Raw genomic sequence first — 20,003 nt, 5'->3', positions numbered from 1 at the left:
AAACAAGAAAAATGAAGACATGTCACTTAAAGACAGGAAACGCTGTGGGATGCTGGTGATCTAGTGCAACATCTAGTGGCTGGAAATCTCACATATAGACCTTTTAAGTAACAGCAAAGAGCATCCAAGAACATCAGGGGCCTTTTGGTTTTCAGATGGTTTTTAAAATCTCCAAATGACAGGACCTAAAATCATGACCTTGATGTGTTTGATCTCAACACTGGAGTGAATTTTTAGAGTAACTAAAATATTATCTTCCCTCCCGTGTTACTGATCAGGTCTTCCTCGTGTTTCAGTGAACTTGGCACTCGCTTTGAATAAAGCACAGAACGTCTTGATATCGACTCCCAACAAAGTGCAGTCACAGTGCAGAACCACAGTTTAACAAGCAGCAAAGAGAGACAAGAACATCTGAATAATCCTGGACCCTCCTCCCCATTTCATCTTTTCCCGCCCCTTTATGTCCCAAAATACAGAGGCGAACCTGTTGCCCCTAAGCTTAGCAGACACAGATAGCTCAGATAACACACTGTGCTGGGACAGCAGGGCTCGACATCCAGGAAACACATAGTCGACGCGCCACCAAAGAGGAAGACGGAACAACATCGCCTGCCACTTCAGCCCGATCCCTTTGAAAGGTTAGTTTGATCATTCCTCAGCTCTTGCATGCACGGAGAACCTGATCTGCCCGTCCAGTGCGTAATCTCTTTTCCCAAGATGACATTGTGCGTGAGTTTTCCGTGGCTTATAAATAACTATTACTCTTACTTTGACCAGATGAGAGGAGAGCACAAGAGAACGGGCACATTGAGAGAAGTCCTCCATGGAGCTTGATGGACTTCAGTGAGTTGCTGCCCAGGAGGGAATCTTCATGCAACCAGAGTCATCCTCTAAAATCCTTTTTGCATCTTCATCTTTGCTGGAAACGTGGTATGGGACAGCTCAGATATCTTTGAAGGTTTTCAGAAGGAAGGAATTAGTAGAAAAATCATTTGGTGACGAACTCAAACCCTTGATGTCATTTTAAGGAACCAGAGATTGAACTGGACAAGACAAGAAAGATAGAAGGTTTGGTTCCTGAGCTCCACACTGACCACCCCATTACTCATTCAACTTGAATTCCAGGGGTGGTGAGGGTCTCTAAAGAAGCCATGGATGTAGCCACAGAGAGCGTTCAGGAGGCGATGGTAAACCAGGCTCTGGTTCAGTTCCAGGCCACATTACAAGCTGCCGTCAGAGAGGTGCACGTGGACGTAAGCGCTTTCAAGCAGCGCATAGAGCAGAGGATCGAGGAGCTGTGCATTTCTAATGGACCCTTGGCCGGAGCTGTGACCAGGCTGCAGGAGGAGAACCTGCAACTAAGGGCGAAGTTGGAGGCCCTCAGCCGCCTGGTGGAGGGTCTCGCCGGGGTGAAGATCGAGAAGAGTCCTGCTGAAGTGAAGGGGAAGAACGTGGAGGAAAGTATAGAGAATGGACATGCACAGATACTGTCCAAGACCCAGGAAGACCAGAGAGGTCTGGTTAACTGTGGAAGATCAGAGAACATCCAGTCAAGTCAGTCCACTTCCACAAACCCTGATCCATCAGCATCAAGTGGAGGATCCGGCCATGCTGCTGCCACTCCCAGCAACACCCCAGCTCCACCTCCATGGAGAGCAAAGAGACATGCTGAGATTAACGTGAGTCCTCGTTCTGTCTTTCTACACATGCAGTTTACAGAATACGAATATTAAACCAAGAGGGATACCAACATTTGTCTTTGGTAGAATTCATCTATGTATGGATGGACAAGAGATGTAGGGTGCTGAGAAGCTGTACGCAAATCAGAATGGGTCACCAAAAAAATGATGCACCTGGTTTCAGCTGTGAAGGACTTCCCTCTAATTTCTGTTGGACTGGACAGAAACGTAAATAATGGGAAGATACTCATACAGTAAATATGCAGAGTAACAAGTCAGTATTATGCACCACTTAACTTGAGGATGCACAAAATTACTAATACAAATCTAGATCCCCAATATCAAGAGACACCAACTCATTATCTTCAGTTATCTTCTGTGTTGTCATTGATTCAGACTTCAGCTGTTCAGAGTTGTTCAGTGCTTGATCCCAACTTGTTAATTACTCAGAATTTTGGGAATCCAGGCCCTCAAGTTGGGTCAGGGTCCTTGCTGCAGTGGCCCGGGTTCGGTTCTGGTCTGGGGGCCTTTGCTGCATGTCACACCCTGTCTCCTGCCTTTCCCGTTACTCTTCAGCTGTTGCTATCAAATAAAGCAGAAGTGCTAAAAAAAAAAAACCTTTAAAAGGATATAAGGAAAGGGTAAACAGTAGAAAAATACTTCACTGCACGTATCTGATCAACCTTTAAATGCAGTTTCAGATTATTCCACCTTGCGTTGTGGCACATATTTAAAATAGCGTAAACTTTATTGCTGGACGTCCCTGCGATCTGTGCTGGCAGCCACACATTGTAATGGCCCCAAGTGAGATGCAGATGTATTTTTCACGTTGTTCGGATGTCAGCCTGAAAATAACCTCATGGTACTGCACATCTTGTATAGAACCCTTCCCAGCCGAGGAACCTCAGCAGCTCTATCTTTGTTTGTTTGGAGGAGGGGACTGTTGAGTCTTTGGCTCGGAACAGGCTCACCTGACTCTGTGGGTCATTTAGGTGTGGTTCACTGCATGATCCTTCCAAACGTCACTGCATCATCCACCCAGGAACCACCCTGTTCACTGGAACACTGCCGTACATCCAAACCATCAAAGATGCTTACGAACTGAGCTGAAGGGCCACCCAACTAGACTTTTAAGGTTCTGCAGTTGGTTTGTCCAATGTGTGTTTCTACACCTACACCTTTCTACGTCAGCTGCCATCAGTATTATCAGATGTTGTCATATGATTTCAGTTGCAGACCAAAGAAAAGAACATCTAGCATCATTAACCCTGATTATTCAAGTCCTTACATTACAGGGATTGTATCTGTACATTGACTGAAATTAATTTACGAACAGCTCCACCACCTCACTCACATTCTTACACACTGACAGCCTCCCCTCCCCCCAACTCAGCCCTCCTCTCATGACCCTCTTTTATAACAGCAGGTCCTCCAAAGGGCACATGTATTTTGGGGTCTGTGATTGGGTCTGACCTGCAGCTCTTTGGCTCTATGTCAACAGCGCTGCAGCTTCCGTCCTTACCTTAAACACACACTGTCTGCACACATGTCTGACAGGCACAGATGCAAGTCTAATGATCCTAATTAATAATCAATATCTGCTCTGCTAATAAAGTCCTGAAAGTGTAAGTCAGGGATGTAGAGAGTTACACTATGTACCTCTAACAGTGCCTACAGTACACCTATTGTGTAGTTTTATGACGTAACTCACACTCACACTCTGCAGGCAGATATATAAATAAACCTCGGTCCCTTAATCGCTCAGGAATCTTGCTTCCCAGCCAATCCGAGTCTCAGATCTCCAAATGGAAAGTTGAATTGCTTCTACGTCCCTGTCAGTAATACCCCCAGTCCACACGCTGAGAGGACAACCAGCTGTCCTGTCGAAACACACACCCTGCCTGCATTCCTGTCCGCTGAGATCACCTGGTCTCTCTCCACCTGTCGCACCACTCTGACGTACCACAGTTCAGCCCCTGCACCCAGATAGCCCTCTGATTCGTCACTTAATGCTCCATCATTTCCAAAGTTGACATCATCTTCCCTCAATATTTCTAAAAACTTCTAAAATGTAAAATCTGTTTTTGCATCCAAACTCTGCTTTTAGTTCTGTTTGGGCTCAACCAGCTCCTGAGAAACATCTGGCTCTAGCTGCTAAATGCTCCGTCATGTTCACCACCTAGTCGCTAGCTTTGTTTGTGCTAGCGTACAGTTGGTTTCGGATCTTTTGGATTGGAAATGAGATTGATGAGAACGGTGAGATTGAACCAAACCGTGAAGATCGCGGAAGATCACATCAACACGTTTTAGGCCAACACGTTGCCATGCTACGTCCAGGTGTGTTAGCTTGTCTCATCCAGTTACCTGGTTGGACGATGCAGTGTGTATCTTCTTCATGAACTGAATGGATTTTTAAATCTGAAAAGTGAAAACTGTGAGAACGTTTTAAGTAGCATAAAGTGTTATTTCCTCGTGGCCCCATAACGATCAGAATCATCCTCAGTGGTGCTAAAAATAATTTGGTGTTCATTTCTGGATTAATGGACGTCACCGTGTTTGTATGTTTGTGTGTTTCTAAGACACAGCCATGGTGATGTGGAGGTAAACCCAGCCGGGGGTGGAGGGGATAAGCAGGGTCAGACGGTGGAGCTACCGTGGAGCCCACAGATCACTGTGGTGTTAATCTCCCTGCCGACGACGAGCTGATGGACGGGCTGAAACGGTTCTGTCACGTGGATGCCAGACCGCTGCCTGTCTCTGGAAAGCAGAAAGCTCGGGGGGGGGGCAGACCGCCCAAGCTCCAGGCTGATATACTTAGGTGCTATTTGAACTGTTGAGGCTAACTCACTGGTTTCCAAAGCATCCATTTGGGCCTATATTGGGATGTAAGAAGAGTGGAGCGGAAACTCTTGCAAAGTGGCCGATTGCAAAATCTAAAATAGCCTCTCAGTGGGAACATGGGTTTGTTGGCTACAGCTGTCATTAGAGAAGATGTTTTCAGCTGTTAGCACGCGCACCCACACACACACACACACACACACACACACACACACACACAGATTTATCACAGATGAAAAAAGCCGAAAAATTAATTTTAGCTCTGCAGCGAGCAGCAGTCTGAAAGACAAAAGAACCGTCCTTGTTTGTTGTGAGCAAACGAGTATTGAACCTAGTTTGTTTCAGAGACACAGGCACAATCAGCTGCATGTCTTAAATAATCACCTAAACACTGAACTGTTCCCACAATGCACCTCTTTAAAAGTGAAAGCCCAGCCAGGAAGCATCAGAACCGCCACACAGAGCATCCTGGATCAATATGAACAGTAGCTCTGATTGATTATAATTCAAGGATTTTAACTTGCATGAATATGTAAACATATATGTACATATTCTTCTTCTTCTTCTTCTTCTTCTTCGTCTTCTTCTTCTTCTTCTTAGGTTAATCATATTGTTGCCTTGTCACATCGGCCCTCCATTACCTTGCTGTGTTCCTTTGAGGCTGTGAACGACCCTGCCGGTGTGGATGTCTTTTATTCGTGAAAGCTCGCTCACAGTGTGTGTTTTGTCCTTCTTGTCTTTCCTGAACAGGGCGCTGATGCAAAGGGAGAGAAAACTGTTTTCCATGTTGCCACAACGGCACAAGAGAATGGAAACTCAGGTATGCAGATGATCTGAGAGCGTCCTCACAGGTGACCTGACAGGCTGAACTCACCTTTGGCTGTTTGGTTATGTCTCCTCAGAGAGCTCATCGGTGGACTCCGTCCAGACTGAAGCTGTTTGTCAGTCCCACTGGCCCCTCACCTCCACCATGAAACCAGGCCCAGAGTCCTCTGCCAGAACTCCTCAGCCTGTCGTGGAAACCCCCGACACGCCCGGTCAGTTTTATTAAAACAGTTTTACTTTTGATGGCTTTATTAGTTTGACGCTCCACATGAGGACAATACGGCAGCAACTGATTGTAAACTTCCAAAGAGACGCTTCAGCACCATAAAATCAAGGGAGATTAGATTCCTTTATTACATATAATCCTAATTATTGTGTTTTGGGTTGAATCAACACATAAAAATAGTGATTGTTGATCCTCTGCCTTCACCGTCAATGACCGTTTTATTGATTAAACGAATGATCTTTTTGTCCTCCAGACCAGGATGGATCAGGTCTTCTGACCAGACCCCATCAGCCCCTCACCGCAGTGACAAAAGTGAGCTCTGAAGCTGCAGCTGCTCCCGCGTCAGCGCCCAAAGCAGCAAAAGAAACTCCGGTGAAATCAGCCGAGTCTCCTGATGAGTGTGGTGAGTGGATCTTTTTCTGCCTCCTCCTTCGTTCAGGTCGACAATCCGTCTACCTGGAGACTCGAACGCCGTTCATTCCACTTTGACGTCACTCTTTATTCAGATGAACTGCAGCCCCATCGGCCCGTCACTGCCATGATGACCAAACCCGGTCCAGAAGGTCTGAGTGCCACCAAAGCTGCCCAGCCTCCAGCAGCGGGTCCTAAAGCAGCCGCAACAGACGCTCCAACAGCAGAAGCAGGAGAATATCCCTTTTTACGAGGTCAGACACAAAGAAATGTTATTTTAACTTCGTTAAGTAACTGTTTTTCACATGCAAGTTCAGCTTTTCCTCACTTATATTTGCGTTATTTCATATTTCAGCTGCAAATTTTCAGCAGCCTTAAAGTTTTCATGAGAAGTTTGATTCTTTCCGGTTGTTCCGCCTTCACCTGTGCAGGTGTATCTGCAGCGAAGGAGCCGAGGTCTCAGGTGTCTCAGGAGCAGTCAGGCTCTGTATCCCAGGCTTTGGCTCATCTTCCTCTCACAGCTGTGACCAGAAACTGCTCTGAGACTTCTGCTGCACCCAAATCTGATCCGAGTCCTGCACCTGCACCGAATCCGTCCACGTCAGAGTCCCCGACAGTAAAGAGAGCAGAATACCCGTTCAGACGCGGTGAGCTCAACGCACGGTCTTATGTCTTAAATATACTAAAGGATCATCACAGTCAGACACCGTGAAGGTGTTGGAACATGAGCTTCATGTCGTTCTTCTCGTCATTAGAAGCCGCTCAGCCAAAGCCACACCTGCCTCTGTCGGCCATGACCACATGCAGCACTGAGTCTTCATCACCTGCAGCTCCGAGTCTGTCAGCATCACAAGAACCTGCAGTGAAACCCGGAGAGTATCCCTTTAAACGGGGTCAGTTCAGCCTGTCTCTCTGTTCCTCTTCACACGTTTTTAAAGATTTTTCTTAATTTTCTGCTTCTCAACATTCTCCACTTTGTCTCATTTCAGTCCCGGTTCTGAAGACTCCGAGTCCCAGTCTGAAGAGAAGTGTGAGCTTTCCTCAGCCTGCAGGTAACACAGACTAAAGCCTCATCAGGCCTGTTTGAGCAGATCAAATGAAACCTCCCTGGTCTGTAAGCACAAAGTGATTTTTCTTTTTATCTCTTTTTAAATCTCCTTTCATGTTTCTTCTTTTTCTGTTCCTACAGAAAAACTACTTCCCTCCAAATCAATCATCAAATCTGGTTTCTCACCAAGTTTGGACAAGTAAGACGGGTGTTCTGCAGCATGCAGCGAACTCACAGCTGACCTTTAGCAGCTCTGGTCCAAACGGCTTTCTATCTGTTGTTTTCTCTGCAGGAAGGTGAACAAAGCCGGCGGCGTCGAGTTTAAGCAGGATGTGATGAAATCACAAACGCTTCCACGCTCCAACGGCGCTCAGGCCAAGCGCGCCCTCTTTGAGAGGATGAACTCAGAGCCCACAAAGTGAGCGCACTTAAAATGTTTTCCATGTCGTCTTAATCCGTAACTTCAGCCCCAGATATCAGTGACACGCGGTCACACAGTGAGTTATGTTTCTCATGATTAGACCAAAGGACTCAAAGCTGAAGCTGAAGCGCTCGCAGAGTTTCGGGGTGTCGAGTGCCAGTGGAATAAAACAGATCCTGTTGGAGTGGTGCCGCTCAAAAACCATCGGCTATCAGGTACGATCAAACATTCTTTAATCAATGAAGTGATGTTATGTAACAGATGACGGACATTCTTTGACGTTCTTGTTCTGGAAGATGTATTTTTAGTGATTCAGTCGTCCGTTTAGTTGCTGTTTTATGGTTTTTGATCGTCTCACATAGTCGTCAGCAGCTTGTTGATGCTCAAATTCCCATTTTTTCTGGCACTAACGTGTGAAACAGCAGCTTTTCTAACCGTCCTGGAGCTTCTGATCACATCACACCATCATCAGCAGCAGATGTCCAGCTGTCACTGTCGAAATAGAGATTTTAACTTTTTCACTTCCACAACTGAGCAAACATAAAAGCATAGAACAGCTGTACTGAGCAGCTGCTGACGTCTTGAGCACGGACAGCCTGCAGCGGCTGCAGGAGGAAGCTCTGTGGTTATTTCTTTAGTCGCTTTTAAGAGTTTATTTTTCCAACAAGGCCTGAAAGGTCATTTCATCTACTGAACCAAGTTCACACCTGACAGTTCAGTGTTTGAAATACAGTTACTGACCAAAGAAAACACAAAAAGAGGCTTTGCTCTCATGCTGTAGATGACAGATCAATGAGGGAAACTAAATTTAAAAGCACATGAAGGATGTAACGGGAACTGTCATCACGTCTCTCTCAGAACATCGACATCCAGAACTTCTCGTCCAGCTGGAGTGACGGCTTGGCTTTCTGCGCTCTCGTCCATTCGTTCTTCCCTCTGGACTTTGACTACAACTCGCTGGACTCTGCAAACCGCAGACACAACCTGCAGCTGGCCTTCACCACCGCAGAGTAAGCCGGCTCCAGTGAGCAGACTGTGACTTTGGCTGAATGTGTAGTTAGAAATGCACTTCCTTTTCTGTTCCTTTCATCATTACCTTTTATGCTTCAGGGAGCAGGCCGACTGCCTCCGTCTGATCGAGGTGGAGGACATGTTGGAGATGGGGGACAAGCCAGACCCCATGTGTGTGTTTACATACGTTCAGTCCCTCTACAACCACCTGAAGAAGTTTGAGTAACTGTGCATCAGAGTGGACGGCAAAGCCTCCGTGAGACGAGTGAGCGAGTGAACTGATGGAGCCATGAACCAGACGAGCAAACCAATAGGAAACTGCTGCTGATCCAATCACAGACAAGCAGCTTTAAACTGTTTGTGTTATTGACCAGTGTCTCTGAGGAGTCCCAGCGTGCTGACACTGACTCTGAACATGCAGTTTCTCAGGTCGTGGGCTCAGATGTGTTTGGCTATGATGTTGCTGTGTTTAACAAAGGCAGGCTGTTTTTTTTCTGTCGCTCTTAAATCAATTAGAACGCTGTAATCACAGATGGAAGAATGAGCTGTCAGTTTAAGAATGATGACAGTCTGTAACAGCTGCTGTTGGTCAATCAGTGTTTGGAGAGATGACCACAGAGTTATGAACCAGCACAGAAAAGCTCCAGAGTCCTGCCTGAGTCCTTCATGTGGCAAAATAAAGCGATTTTCTAATATTTTTCATTGTTGGTGTGAATGTTTTACATTGTTGAGGTGAATTACAGAGCAGAGACAAATAAGGTCAATAGACTTATTTAAGTTAAGATATATTTAAGATTCAACAGATTATTTTTACACTTTAGTATTGGTACTCTTACTTGAGTAAAGGATGTGCATACTTCCACCGCTGCAAACTACTCTTGTCAAGAATAAACTTTAATGTTTGGCGTCTGTCGTTACTCCGCAAACATCTGTCTGACTAAATCTACTGGAAACTTCAACGAGAGATGCTGACATGTTTATGCAATGATGTGATTCTAAATATGAAGACGAAGAGGATGGTGTGGTGAACCAGGCCGTTCATCATCCACGAGCAACCCACAACCTGTCAGCGAAGTTATTAGAAGTATTCAAGAGTCCAAATCACTGACACACTGATACAGTAAAGAGAGGCTGTGATGGATGGATGGTTGGATGGTTGGACAGACAGTTTGATGGATGGATGGGTGGATGGATATTTTACCTATCTTTTTGGTCTTTTTTGCAGCCACCGTCAGAGATAAGTTCGTTAATGGAGTGTATGCTGCCATCTAGTGGAAGAATAAATGTAGTGCAAGAGGCCACTGACCTAAAATCTTTAATATTTCTTTATCTTTACTGTTTTAAGACCCCTCCCCATGTGTGCTGAGATTATGCAATAAGTCTAAGAGAGAGATGAGAGAGTGTTTAGCCATCGTTCAGCTTTCAGATGGAGGCCGAATACTACACATTAATGTCACATCGGTTGTAAACTTTACTTTAAACTGGGGCTGAAATCTCACAACTCACAACTTGACACTTCAATTGTTTTTTTGTTTTTTTTTGTTTTTTTTATGTCTTACGGTCAGAAAATGCAATGTGAGCAGTTGAAAATCCGATTAGGAGCAACTAAAACCTGCAGAAAAGTTTAATTATGGTGCGTTTATGGCCTCGGAGGAGATAGAACACAACCTGAGAAGTGTGTGCATTGAGTTTCCGCGTTCTTATGGGTTATTCCTGTGGACTTTAATTATTATCTGATGGCACAGTAAGAAATGAAAGGGGAGCTCGATAAATAACGGACAGCAGCTGTATAAAGTTCTGTGATCTAAAAGAAGTAGAGGAGTCGGTTTATCGTATTTACGATGTTTTCCAGGGTACGTGAACGCAGCGCTTCCCATTGACCAGCATCCCTTCCGGTAGATGAGGTCAACTTTTCCCCAGATCCGCCATTTCAGTCCTGGAGTTTCTTGTTGCACATTAGTTTTATATATTTTTTTAATTTAGTCATTTTAACGCTTGAGCTGTTGACTGTCGGCTCTTGTGGAGCTACAGAGGTTCCGTTAACTTAAACGTTTTGACGTTACTCGTGGAAGTGACCTAAACTCGCGGTGTTGTGCCGTTTATTCAGGAACAGCGTTAGTCAACCAAAGTTTTGTATGAGTTGCGGATAGGGAGAGGCGAAGGGGAAAGGCCTCAAGCCTCGGACAGGATTTCACAACCATGGCCGGTAATTTTGATGCCGAAGACCGTGCTAGCTGGTACTGGGGAAGGCTAAGCCGCCAGGAGGCAGTTTCTCTTTTACAGGGACAGAGACACGGCGTTTTCCTGGTGAGGGACTCAATCACCAGCCCTGGAGACTACGTGCTGTCCGTTTCAGAGAACTCCAAAGTGTCCCATTATATAATCAACAGCATCAGTAACAACCGGCAATCTGGCTCAGGTAACGTTGTGTTATTTGTCACCTGGCGAGGTGCTTGGCTGAGCTTGCTACACACGTTAACCCAACACTATCGTTACAATACGTATTTTCATTTTAATTCTCTTTTGCTAGGAGTCAGTGCCTCTCTCATGTCACGCCAAACTCCCCTTACAAATTGTGCAATTTAACGTTATCTTGATAAACTGGGAAAATCCTTGCCCTTATTCACTGACGTTTGAGTATTTCTTGTGTTTTCGGGTGGTACTCTTCGAGTCGGCAGATTTATATGATAATAATGATCACTCTTATGTTCAAAAATGAAAACTTTTACGTGTGGTTGACGCTACTCGCTACCGCCCTGTATTTGGGACCATGTAGCGTTAGCTAACTGGCTAGGTACTGTGTGTAGAGGAGAAGAGTCAGTCTGAAGTGGTAACACCAGTAACTGAAATTACATGTTGGTATTGAGGCTAATCGTCATGTGTTGGGTGTATCAGCCGAGCCTAACAATTAAAGGAAATCTTAAGTAACGTTAAAGCTAGTGTCCAAAATGTGTGCTTTTTGGTATAACAAAGTTAAGTGGGCTACCTTTTGAACGGACTTTGGTGTCTAGCTAGCTAATGATAGCTAGAACAACCAATCAGACTATTTATTCAACCACGGTAGTTGGGCTCATTTATGAATGTTTCCTGGCTGGGGGTTGAGGCGGTGTTTTGTCCATGTGTAGGCAGCAGGACGGAGGCTCAGCGGCCAGCGGCAGTGAGGTGGGCAGGGCTGCCGCCGCCGCCGCCGCTGCTGCAGGCACTGAATGGAACTGAATGGAACTGGGCAGGCTGGGCTGTCACAACTGGAGGATGACTGGCCAGATTGGCGTTTCAGGAATGTCTGTGATCCTGCCCTGTTGCTCGTACATAGCCCTGCTTCCAGGTCTGCTGCTGCTGCTGTGCTTGGAGCTCTTTGTCCTTTCTGGGCTTCTTTAGCACTGGATCATTTTTATCCGCCTCTCTGTAGTAAATCATCAATCGTTGGGTTATTATAGCGGACATATAATTATCCTAGTCTGCTAGAGAAAATCTGACAAATATCTCAAGTAATAATGGGCTTTTAAAATTTCTGTCAAGTACGTGGACGATTTGTAGGGACACAGCACACAGTTTTTGGGCTGTTCTTTGAACTAAAGTAAAATATGGAGCCAAAGTTTAGACAGCATCAAGCGCTGTGATGTGATGTGATGTGATGTGATGTGATGTGATGTGATGTGATGTGCATACCAGTGACATGAAACCTCCTGCATTTCTCTGCCTAAATCAAACCTACTCAAATATAACTGGAGTTATTGCCTGAACATGTTGGCTAAAAAATGTCCAGTGTTGCACAAAACGATGTGGGCTGAAGCCACTTCACGCTGTCCTGATAAGACCGAGTGATTCTATGGTGTAAATTTGTCAGCCTGTGGAGATTTTGCTGTTATATCCACTGAGTAAACTCTTCTTCACATCTCTGGTTGTGTTATCCTTTCATGGACGGTGTCTGTAAATCATACGCAGGTTTGCTTTGTGGCAGATTTGGATTTACGGGATTTTTGCATGAATGTGCTGAATTATCTGGATTTGTCCTGCTTTTAAATCACTGAATTATCCCAAAGCAGACACCTGGGTTATTATATTTCTAAATGAGTTCTCGTTTAGATTTAATCACATCAGTCTTATTTTGGATTGTACGCTGGAGCCTCGTTGCCCCTTTGATGCATTGGTGTCCTCAAACTTTGTTGATTGGTTTGATTTTCTTGTGTTTTACCTTCAGCAAACTAACAAAGTCACTTTCCTTCATCAGGTTTGGCTCCTCCTCGGTTTCGGATCGGGGATCAGGAGTTTGAGGCGCTGCCGGCCCTGCTAGAGTTCTATAAGATCCACTACCTGGACACCACCACGCTCATAGAGCCCATAAGCAAGGCCAAGCACACGGGATTCATCAGCTCCTCTGCTGGCGTCCCGCAGCAGCCCGAGGAGGCAGAGTTTGTGCGGGCGCTATTCGACTTCCCTGGCAACGATGAGGAGGACCTCCCCTTCCGCAAGGGCGACATCCTGCGCGTGCTGGAGAAGCCGGAGGAGCAGTGGTGGAACGCTGCTAACCAGGAGGGCCGAGCCGGAATGATCCCCGTGCCCTACGTGGAGAAGTACCGGCCCGCCTCGCCCACCGCTGCTGGCCTGGGTCCCCCTGCTGTAGGGACTGGACAGGGGGTGCAGGCTGGAGGGGTAGCGGGCAGCACAGACGGAACAGGGGCCCCTCAGGCCAACCCTCTGGGGGACCCAGGCCAGTACGCTCAGCCTGTGGTCAACGCCCAGCTCCCTAACCTACAGAACGGTCCCGTCTATGCCCGAGCCATTCAGAAGAGGGTGCCCAACGCCTACGACAAGACGGCGCTCGCTCTGGAGGTAGAGATTCCACCCAGCATTCATTTCCTCCAGGGCTGTCCTTCTGTTCACTGTTAACCTCTTTCTGTTTTCTTTTTCTGGGTCTCAGCTGAGGCGGCGTCGATTGTCCTCATTGTTAAAGGCTTACTCATGCATGTGAGCATACACACAAAGTGTCTTTACAAATGCAGGCTGACAGAGCACATGAAGACACTGCAGATGAGACGGCGCTGTAGAGAGACAGACACAGATCCTTGACACTGGCGTCTCTTTCTGTTCACATCGTGGCCCTCTGGATTAATGTGAGCGTTATATTGTACATTCATCACCACTGAAGTCCAGTGAAACAAGGCTCAGTTTCAGCTGTTTACTTGGAGCTCATAGATAAACAGTGTTCAGATCAGTAAACAAAACAACGTTAAAGGTTAATAAAGACAGTTTGACATCCATCCTGTTTAAAGCTGACGGTTAATGAGCTTAGCCTCCTAACTCACAGCTCAAAGGCTCTGTGGATTACAGCTGCTGAGACGCAGCTCATCGTTAGCCGTCATGTTGTTTAATTAAGAAACATGCTGACATGCTAACAGCTGTGATGTGGTTGTGTTGGTTTCCTCTCAGCGCTTCCTTCTATGAACTTGTGTCCATCAGTGATTCATTCAGAGCTACAGTGTGAAACCACAGAATCTAAAGCTGAAATCAGTGAAATCACTTTAAAGCTGATGTAAATGTGATCAGTCCTCACGGTCTACCTTTGGACCAGCGCCGATTAGGAACCATCTTTCCTCACAGCTCAGCTGTCGGTCGTTGGGGTTCGTGGTGTTTCTCCGTTGAGCTCGATTTATTTGAGTCTTCTAAAGAAACACAGGCGCCGCCGTTTTATTTGAGATAACAAGCGTGGAAGACGGCGTGTGTGTGCGCTTCTGTGTGAGATGAAGCAGACGAGGTGACATGACGCTGTTTATGAACCTCTGCTGCCGCCAAAGTATAGACTGTGAAACAGTGAAGTCAGGATTGACAGTGCTGCACATGACGCCTTCACTGAAGATAAGGACCAGCAATTATTGGGTGATTTCCAGCAGCTGTAGGTGTTATTTTGAATTTAAATCCTATTTAAAGTTTATAAAGCATCCTGTAAAAGTTTCATCTACTTGCTGTAATTTTTAGTTTCTAACATAAAAAACATGAACATTAAAACTTGACAATTAAAGCACCACAGCATCAGACGCCGCAGCGAGGACTCGCCTGCCGTCGTCTCCTGCAGACGTCTGAATTAACCCTTCAGCATTTCAGATTGGTCTGCTGCAATATTGTTCCCAGTTGGAGAAACGGTCGGCCAATAGGTCGTTTGTTGTCACGTGACAAATTGTTGAATTCAGACGGAGGGCAGGAAGTGAAAACTGCAATGGACGAGATGAAGGAAAGTTTTAGTTTCGATGAAATTATGAGAGAAGGGTTTAAACAGAAACATATGTTGAATGTGACCTACGTTATGAAGAAAAGCGATTTTTCACCTGAACATGTTCCCAGTTTAGCTGCTACTGAGGCAGCAGATAAAACAACTGGCTGCTCATTCAGACGTCGTTCTGCTTGAGAAAACAAATGAAGTCTGGAGCAAACACCTTTTCTGTTACCGGTATTCGATAAAAGCACCTTGTGCTGTCTTGGTTTGATCCATCTGAGTAACCGTAAGCAATGCGAAACATCTGCATTTTGAGCGTGTTATAGTGTTTCCTATGTAGACAATCACTTCCTGCCCTCCATCTGCAGTTTGCGCCTCAACAAAAGAGTGACGTGATGTCATGTGCAAACAGCCTATTATAGCTTTGCAGGCAGGATTCAGGGTGTGGATGTCAGAGCTCTGTGTGGATAGTGATGCCTGGAAGAAGGCTGCAGAAGCGTGACGCAGCTCTGCAGATCACTGTTAGTCTTAAATCTGTGTCTCTTTGATTGTAATGAAAAACGTCAGCAGCCGCTATCGCAGTGTCCATCCAGGCTGAGCGTGAACACTGACGTTGTTCCTGTGTGTCAGTCAAACTGGCTGCTGTTCGACTTGCATCAGCTGATCCTGCCGGTTGATGCGGAACAGAGAGAGAAAAGGTGTTTCTATCGTATCCACGCTGATCTTGTGTTTTGACATTCGACAGGTGGGAGACATGGTGAAAGTGACCAAGATCAACGTGAACGGCCAATGGGAGGGCGAGTGCAAGGGCAAACGAGGCCACTTCCCCTTCACCCACGTCCGACTGTTGGAACAACACCATCCGGACGACGAGAGCTGAGAAACAAACGCTCCCATCACCCCGACAGCGTCCAGCACATCCCTTCTCCCGCGGTCATTTCGTCATGCTCGGAAAGAAAAAGATTTCTACAAGCACACAGTTTCTGAACCAATGAGCTACACCGGTCAGGCCCTCCTGGCCCAGCCAATGAAAGACGTGCTGGGCGATCGTACCTAATGTCGTCATGAAGAGTTTACACTAAGGTCACACTGATATCGGTTCGCCTATAAACTGGCTGCCAGCTGGCCTCCTCCTCCTCCACTGCAGCCACATAAAAATCCTCCCATTAAATATGTCTTGTATTCAGATAGATAGCAGCATTTATTGTCTTAATATTTATGAATGCTACATTTTAAAGAAACATAGTTATCTTCTTACCAGCAATCACAACGGAAAATTCAGTTTCATCTCTGCATCAGTCCAGAGATGAGTATGTTTAGCTTAGCTTAGCTGCCTGAGTCCAGAGAGGAACATGACAATATCTCCTCAGCAGCTTTCTTTACCTGTATAATGTTAATTGAACAGAGGTAGAAAAGCTGTTTCTGGTGCTTCCACACTGTTTGGTTCTGTGGTTCAGTTCACTGCTGTGAGAGATGTTTAGACTGCGTGAAGAGTAGGATTTCAGTCTGTTTCCACTCAAACTCTGGTGTTAGTTTGTTTGATTGGTGTGAAAGCAAAGCAGACCAGCCTCTCGATTCTGTGATGATGTGAATTTTATCATGAATTCAGAAGTTAAACTGACACCAAATCCATCTGTTATCATGGTCTCCTCTAGAATACAGCTCAGTAAAGTTCTGCATGACCTGCTGATAGTCACTGAGATTTGATTCCTCCTCTTGGTTTATGTCTGTCTGTAGACTCATTGGTCGATACGCCCCTGTCCAAACAAAGTCTCAGATAATCAGATAGTGCTGTGGGCGGGACATCGAGCGAGACGACAGAATGGTTTTGTGTCTGGATCAGTTCAGGGTTGAGGTGCATCGGAGCCCGAGTGGCACATTTTTAGTGAATCTAGAGACAACATGCAGGTTTCCTTTCCCCCGTCGGTGAGCTCATTGGTCGGAGAGTAGGTAGAATTTCACTCAGCCAAGATTTTCGTTGGTTGACTGCAGCTCTACATTTGATGTCACCAGACCTGTCCCATCAGTGTTGTACCTGTCAGGTCACATCACTTCCTGCTGATGGCGTTTTACTCGTTTGTAATAAGTCAGCGTGAACAGGAAGTGGAGCCAGACTGGTTCAGACTGAATGAACCAAACTGCAGGTGTGAAATCGGATCACCTGGTGACGCTGCAGCAGAAGCTCGTTGCCCTAAACCAATCAGTTCTGAGGCGAATCAAAGGCTTTAGGAGACGTTGAGTGGAAAGGGATGAAATCAAACATCAGTTTGACACCGTTTTGATTCAGAGGGGCAGTTTGAGGCGCCAGAAACCGATATCAGTCGAGCCCTAGTCTACACACATCCAGCCCAGTATTGAAGTCTGCACCACACACACACACACACACACACACACACACAGAGCAGAGTCGACCTCCTCTTCTTCCTGCGCCGTCTGTGTATCTTCACCCACGTCATTTCATTCATGCACAGAAGGGAAAATATCGACTGCGCGCAGGAGACGAAACACTCGGCTTCTCTCACAGAATCATGAATCAGTGAGTTTTTGTAGAGCTGGACTGTGAAACGAGCAAAGACTTGTCCCGGTGACGCCGTCTCGTGGAGGAGGATGTTCCTCCTCGCCAAGACGACCCCGCCAACTTATTACATCCCACACTACCAACCAAGTCCTCTTTTTTTGTACTAAAAGTGGAAAATATTATGATAGAGTTGACTATATATACACACACCTTACATGCTAAATAGTGTAAACATTTTTCCTTCCTTTATATTTTACTTTTGTTACCAGAGACTCTACTTTTTATTTTATGTTCCTCTTTTGAAACACTATTCAGTGCCAACATGGACGACTTCAAATGCAGCAGTGTGAGAGAACAAAATCAGCCCCTTTCAAGGAGGAAGACGTTTCCCCTGAGGCTGCCTTAGAGGATGAGAGGAGAGAGGTTGACGGGTTTTATTTTTGTCCTCCAGCAGGCTTTTTATGACATCGTCGTTCGGAGATGCAGATAAAATCCACCCTGAAACACTATTATCACTGCTGTTTTTATGTGTAACTGGTGAAACAGACATTATGTCACTTTATGGCACGCCGTGACGGCCATTTTTCTGTAGGTTTATCAGCTTTTTCCACATTAATTACACATAAAGCTTTTCTAAACACTCATAAGCCGCTGAGCTTTATGTCAATATGAAAATAAACCGTTAAATGGTCTGTTAGTGTAGGAATTTCGCTCGTCTTACCTAATTTTCCAGCATCCTGCAGGCAGATGCCAGCTCGGGGTGTCCTTCACATGATCCCTGTTGTTACTCTGGTAACATAGTGAACACTAATTAGCTGCAGTAAACAGCCGTGAGACCGATGCTGCTCGTCAAGACCGTGGTCACAGTCTCCTGACTCACCTATTATAGCAAGCGAAGGTTGGGTTGCACCTTCTCCTCTCCCTTAAATGCAGCGGCTGCTTCTTGTATGCTAACAATGCTAAACAGAAGCGGGAGCATGCTGAGTGACAAACCCCAGCTGCACGTTGAAATATTTGTTGTCCTTCACGGGAGGATCTGCAGAGTTACATCCTCTCTACCTCATGTCTGCTGTTGGAAAAGATGAGGAGTGTTCGTAGGAACTTGCTGGCCTGAAGCCTAAGCCTCCATCAGCCAGTCAGTATTGTTTTTGATATTTTAAGATGAACAACACGCAGCCAAATAGTTTCCATAGCGCTCACATAAATACATTTTGTCTGCGCTTTCCAAATCAAGATGAACGGTGTGCAGGGGTCAGATGTATAAACAACGCCGATGCACAGAAATCATTAATGCGTCACTTCCTGCAGCGTCCAGAACATTGGTGAGAAGCTGTAGATCCGTCAGTGGAGCGTAGACCTGAACACCTTCTGTATGGATGCAGTGATTCCCGCCGCATGTTGTTGGAAAACGCAGCTGATATTTGGTGTAATTGTGGAGCAAACGGCTGTGAGTGTGTTCAGTTAAAGCCGACTGCGGGAGTAGAAATGAGGCCTGTGCACATTTTCACAACCAGATTTCTAAAACAGACGTGAAAGAGTTCAGAAGCATAATGTCTGTTTTCTGCATCTGACCCTGATATCCTGAAATACAGTCTGAGTTTACAGTGTTTTTTTTTAAATAGTGACATTTTCCCTCCATCTTTTGTTATTGAGACTCAAATTTGATGAAATTATTTTTTGTACGCCACATCAATGCCATATTTTTTATTATCCTGATATGTTTATTAAGAAATTTGAGCCACACCTGTGGGTCACATACAGCCCTGTGTATGTTAATAAACACATGCCCCATATTTCATGTTTGTTAAGGTGGAATATTTGAGCTCAGCAAAGCACACACAGCCGTTCATGTGCTGATTCGCTTCCACGGTTTTAAAGGCGATCTGGTATAACTGGATCCCAAAACGCAGCAGCATGTCACATATTGTTTTAGGAACTCTAAATTATCTGTCGTATACCTTGTGATGACAAACTTGCAGAAATCTGAACTGAAAATGCAAAATGTGATGTCGAGTGTCGTCATTGTTTTGCATCGGTCGGATCAAAAAGATGTTTGAATGGTGGTTGTTGCTTCTGTCTGTTCTGTCCTGGTATCACTTTATTTTTTTATTTTTTTCATCCTATTTTTCTATTTTTTCTACTTCCTTTATGCAAAGCGTTCAGCGGGTATTACATCCAGATGTGTGGCATTGAACTCTCACTAAGAGTTGAGAGAAAATATCCTCATTTCATGATTTCATCTGAGCTGCGGCACAGCAGCGAGTTGAAGACCAGTGAATACTTCAAACAGGTTTTAGAAGACACCACTGAAGATCCTACGATGTGCACCTTATCTCTACAGCTCGAGACGAAACACGTGAAGTCTCTTCATGCCAAATATTGCTGAAGTGTTCTTTTAGCTTTTCATAACAATCATCTGTTTTTCCTTTTGTGTCATTTCACCCCGACTTTGAAGAGGACCTGAACAAGCAAACATAGGATTTTTTTTTAAAGAGTACAATGTGTCCACGTGTTATGGAAATATATTATTTGAAGTTAAAATCAACCTTTTTTTTTATTTTCTGTAGCATGTAATGTGTTAATATACCTAGTCAATAAAAATGTACCAGATTGTAAGTTTGGCCTTTACATTACTGTCTCCAATTCTTCTGCAATGCTTTTACATTGAATTCTGTGGATTAAAATCAGCCATTCCTACACCGTGATAGTGATTAGTATATATACTTATATGTGTAAATAAGAAAATAAGCTTCTTGCAAGATAGGCTTATATTTGATAATTGTAATCTGCATTTTAATCATATTTATTGCAAAAT

At 45.2% G+C, this 20,003-nt stretch overlaps 2 protein-coding genes across 3 annotated transcripts; both read left to right on the top strand.

Annotated features, from left to right (window-relative positions):
• Nucleotides 1-263: 263 nt before the first annotated feature.
• LOC143332941 (uncharacterized) lies at nt 264-9,136 on the top strand. The gene is made up of 14 exons (XM_076750817.1): nt 264-638; nt 778-1,679; nt 5,268-5,337; nt 5,420-5,554; nt 5,822-5,971; nt 6,075-6,233; nt 6,411-6,626; nt 6,735-6,872; nt 6,969-7,031; nt 7,169-7,226; nt 7,320-7,445; nt 7,549-7,663; nt 8,307-8,458; nt 8,559-9,136. Exons 2-14 carry the CDS (start codon nt 1,152-1,154, stop codon nt 8,683-8,685), a joined length of 2,037 nt encoding a protein of 678 aa, XP_076606932.1. The 5' UTR covers nt 264-638; nt 778-1,151; the 3' UTR covers nt 8,686-9,136.
• A 1,224-nt stretch (nt 9,137-10,360) lies between these two features.
• LOC143332975 (adapter molecule crk-like) lies at nt 10,361-19,804 on the top strand. Of its 2 annotated transcripts, XR_013078246.1 has the most exons (4): nt 10,392-10,878; nt 12,691-13,292; nt 15,416-17,532; nt 17,567-19,804. XR_013078246.1 is itself a non-coding variant. In XM_076750868.1 (3 exons), exons 1-3 carry the CDS (start codon nt 10,659-10,661, stop codon nt 15,548-15,550), a joined length of 957 nt encoding a protein of 318 aa, XP_076606983.1. In that variant the 5' UTR covers nt 10,361-10,658; the 3' UTR covers nt 15,551-19,804. The 2 variants fall into 2 exon arrangements, 1 of the variants encoding a protein (XP_076606983.1); XM_076750868.1 differs by having other exon boundaries at nt 10,361-10,878; nt 15,416-19,804.
• Nucleotides 19,805-20,003: the final 199 nt, after the last annotated feature.

Source organism: Chaetodon auriga, chromosome 15 (assembly GCF_051107435.1).
Source record: "Chaetodon auriga isolate fChaAug3 chromosome 15, fChaAug3.hap1, whole genome shotgun sequence".
Lineage (NCBI taxonomy): Eukaryota > Metazoa > Chordata > Actinopteri > Chaetodontiformes > Chaetodontidae > Chaetodon > Chaetodon auriga.
The sequence above is the reverse complement of the archived record's forward strand: the minus strand, read 5'-3'. Positions and strand labels throughout refer to the sequence as shown.

Excerpts from the sequence above, each read along its gene's own strand:
- LOC143332941 (XM_076750817.1), top strand. The coding sequence starts at position 1,152 with ATGGATGTAGCCACAGAGAGCGTTCAGGAGGCGATGGTAAACCAGGCT. Across the intron at positions 1,680-5,267 it reads AGAGACATGCTGAGATTAAC|GGCGCTGATGCAAAGGGAGA; the intron begins GTGAGTCCTCGT and ends TTTCCTGAACAG. Across the intron at positions 7,664-8,306 it reads CAAAAACCATCGGCTATCAG|AACATCGACATCCAGAACTT; the intron begins GTACGATCAAAC and ends CGTCTCTCTCAG.
- LOC143332975 (XM_076750868.1), top strand. The coding sequence starts at position 10,659 with ATGGCCGGTAATTTTGATGCCGAAGACCGTGCTAGCTGGTACTGGGGA. Across the intron at positions 10,879-12,690 it reads CAACCGGCAATCTGGCTCAG|GTTTGGCTCCTCCTCGGTTT; the intron begins GTAACGTTGTGT and ends TTCCTTCATCAG. Across the intron at positions 13,293-15,415 it reads AGACGGCGCTCGCTCTGGAG|GTGGGAGACATGGTGAAAGT; the intron begins GTAGAGATTCCA and ends GACATTCGACAG.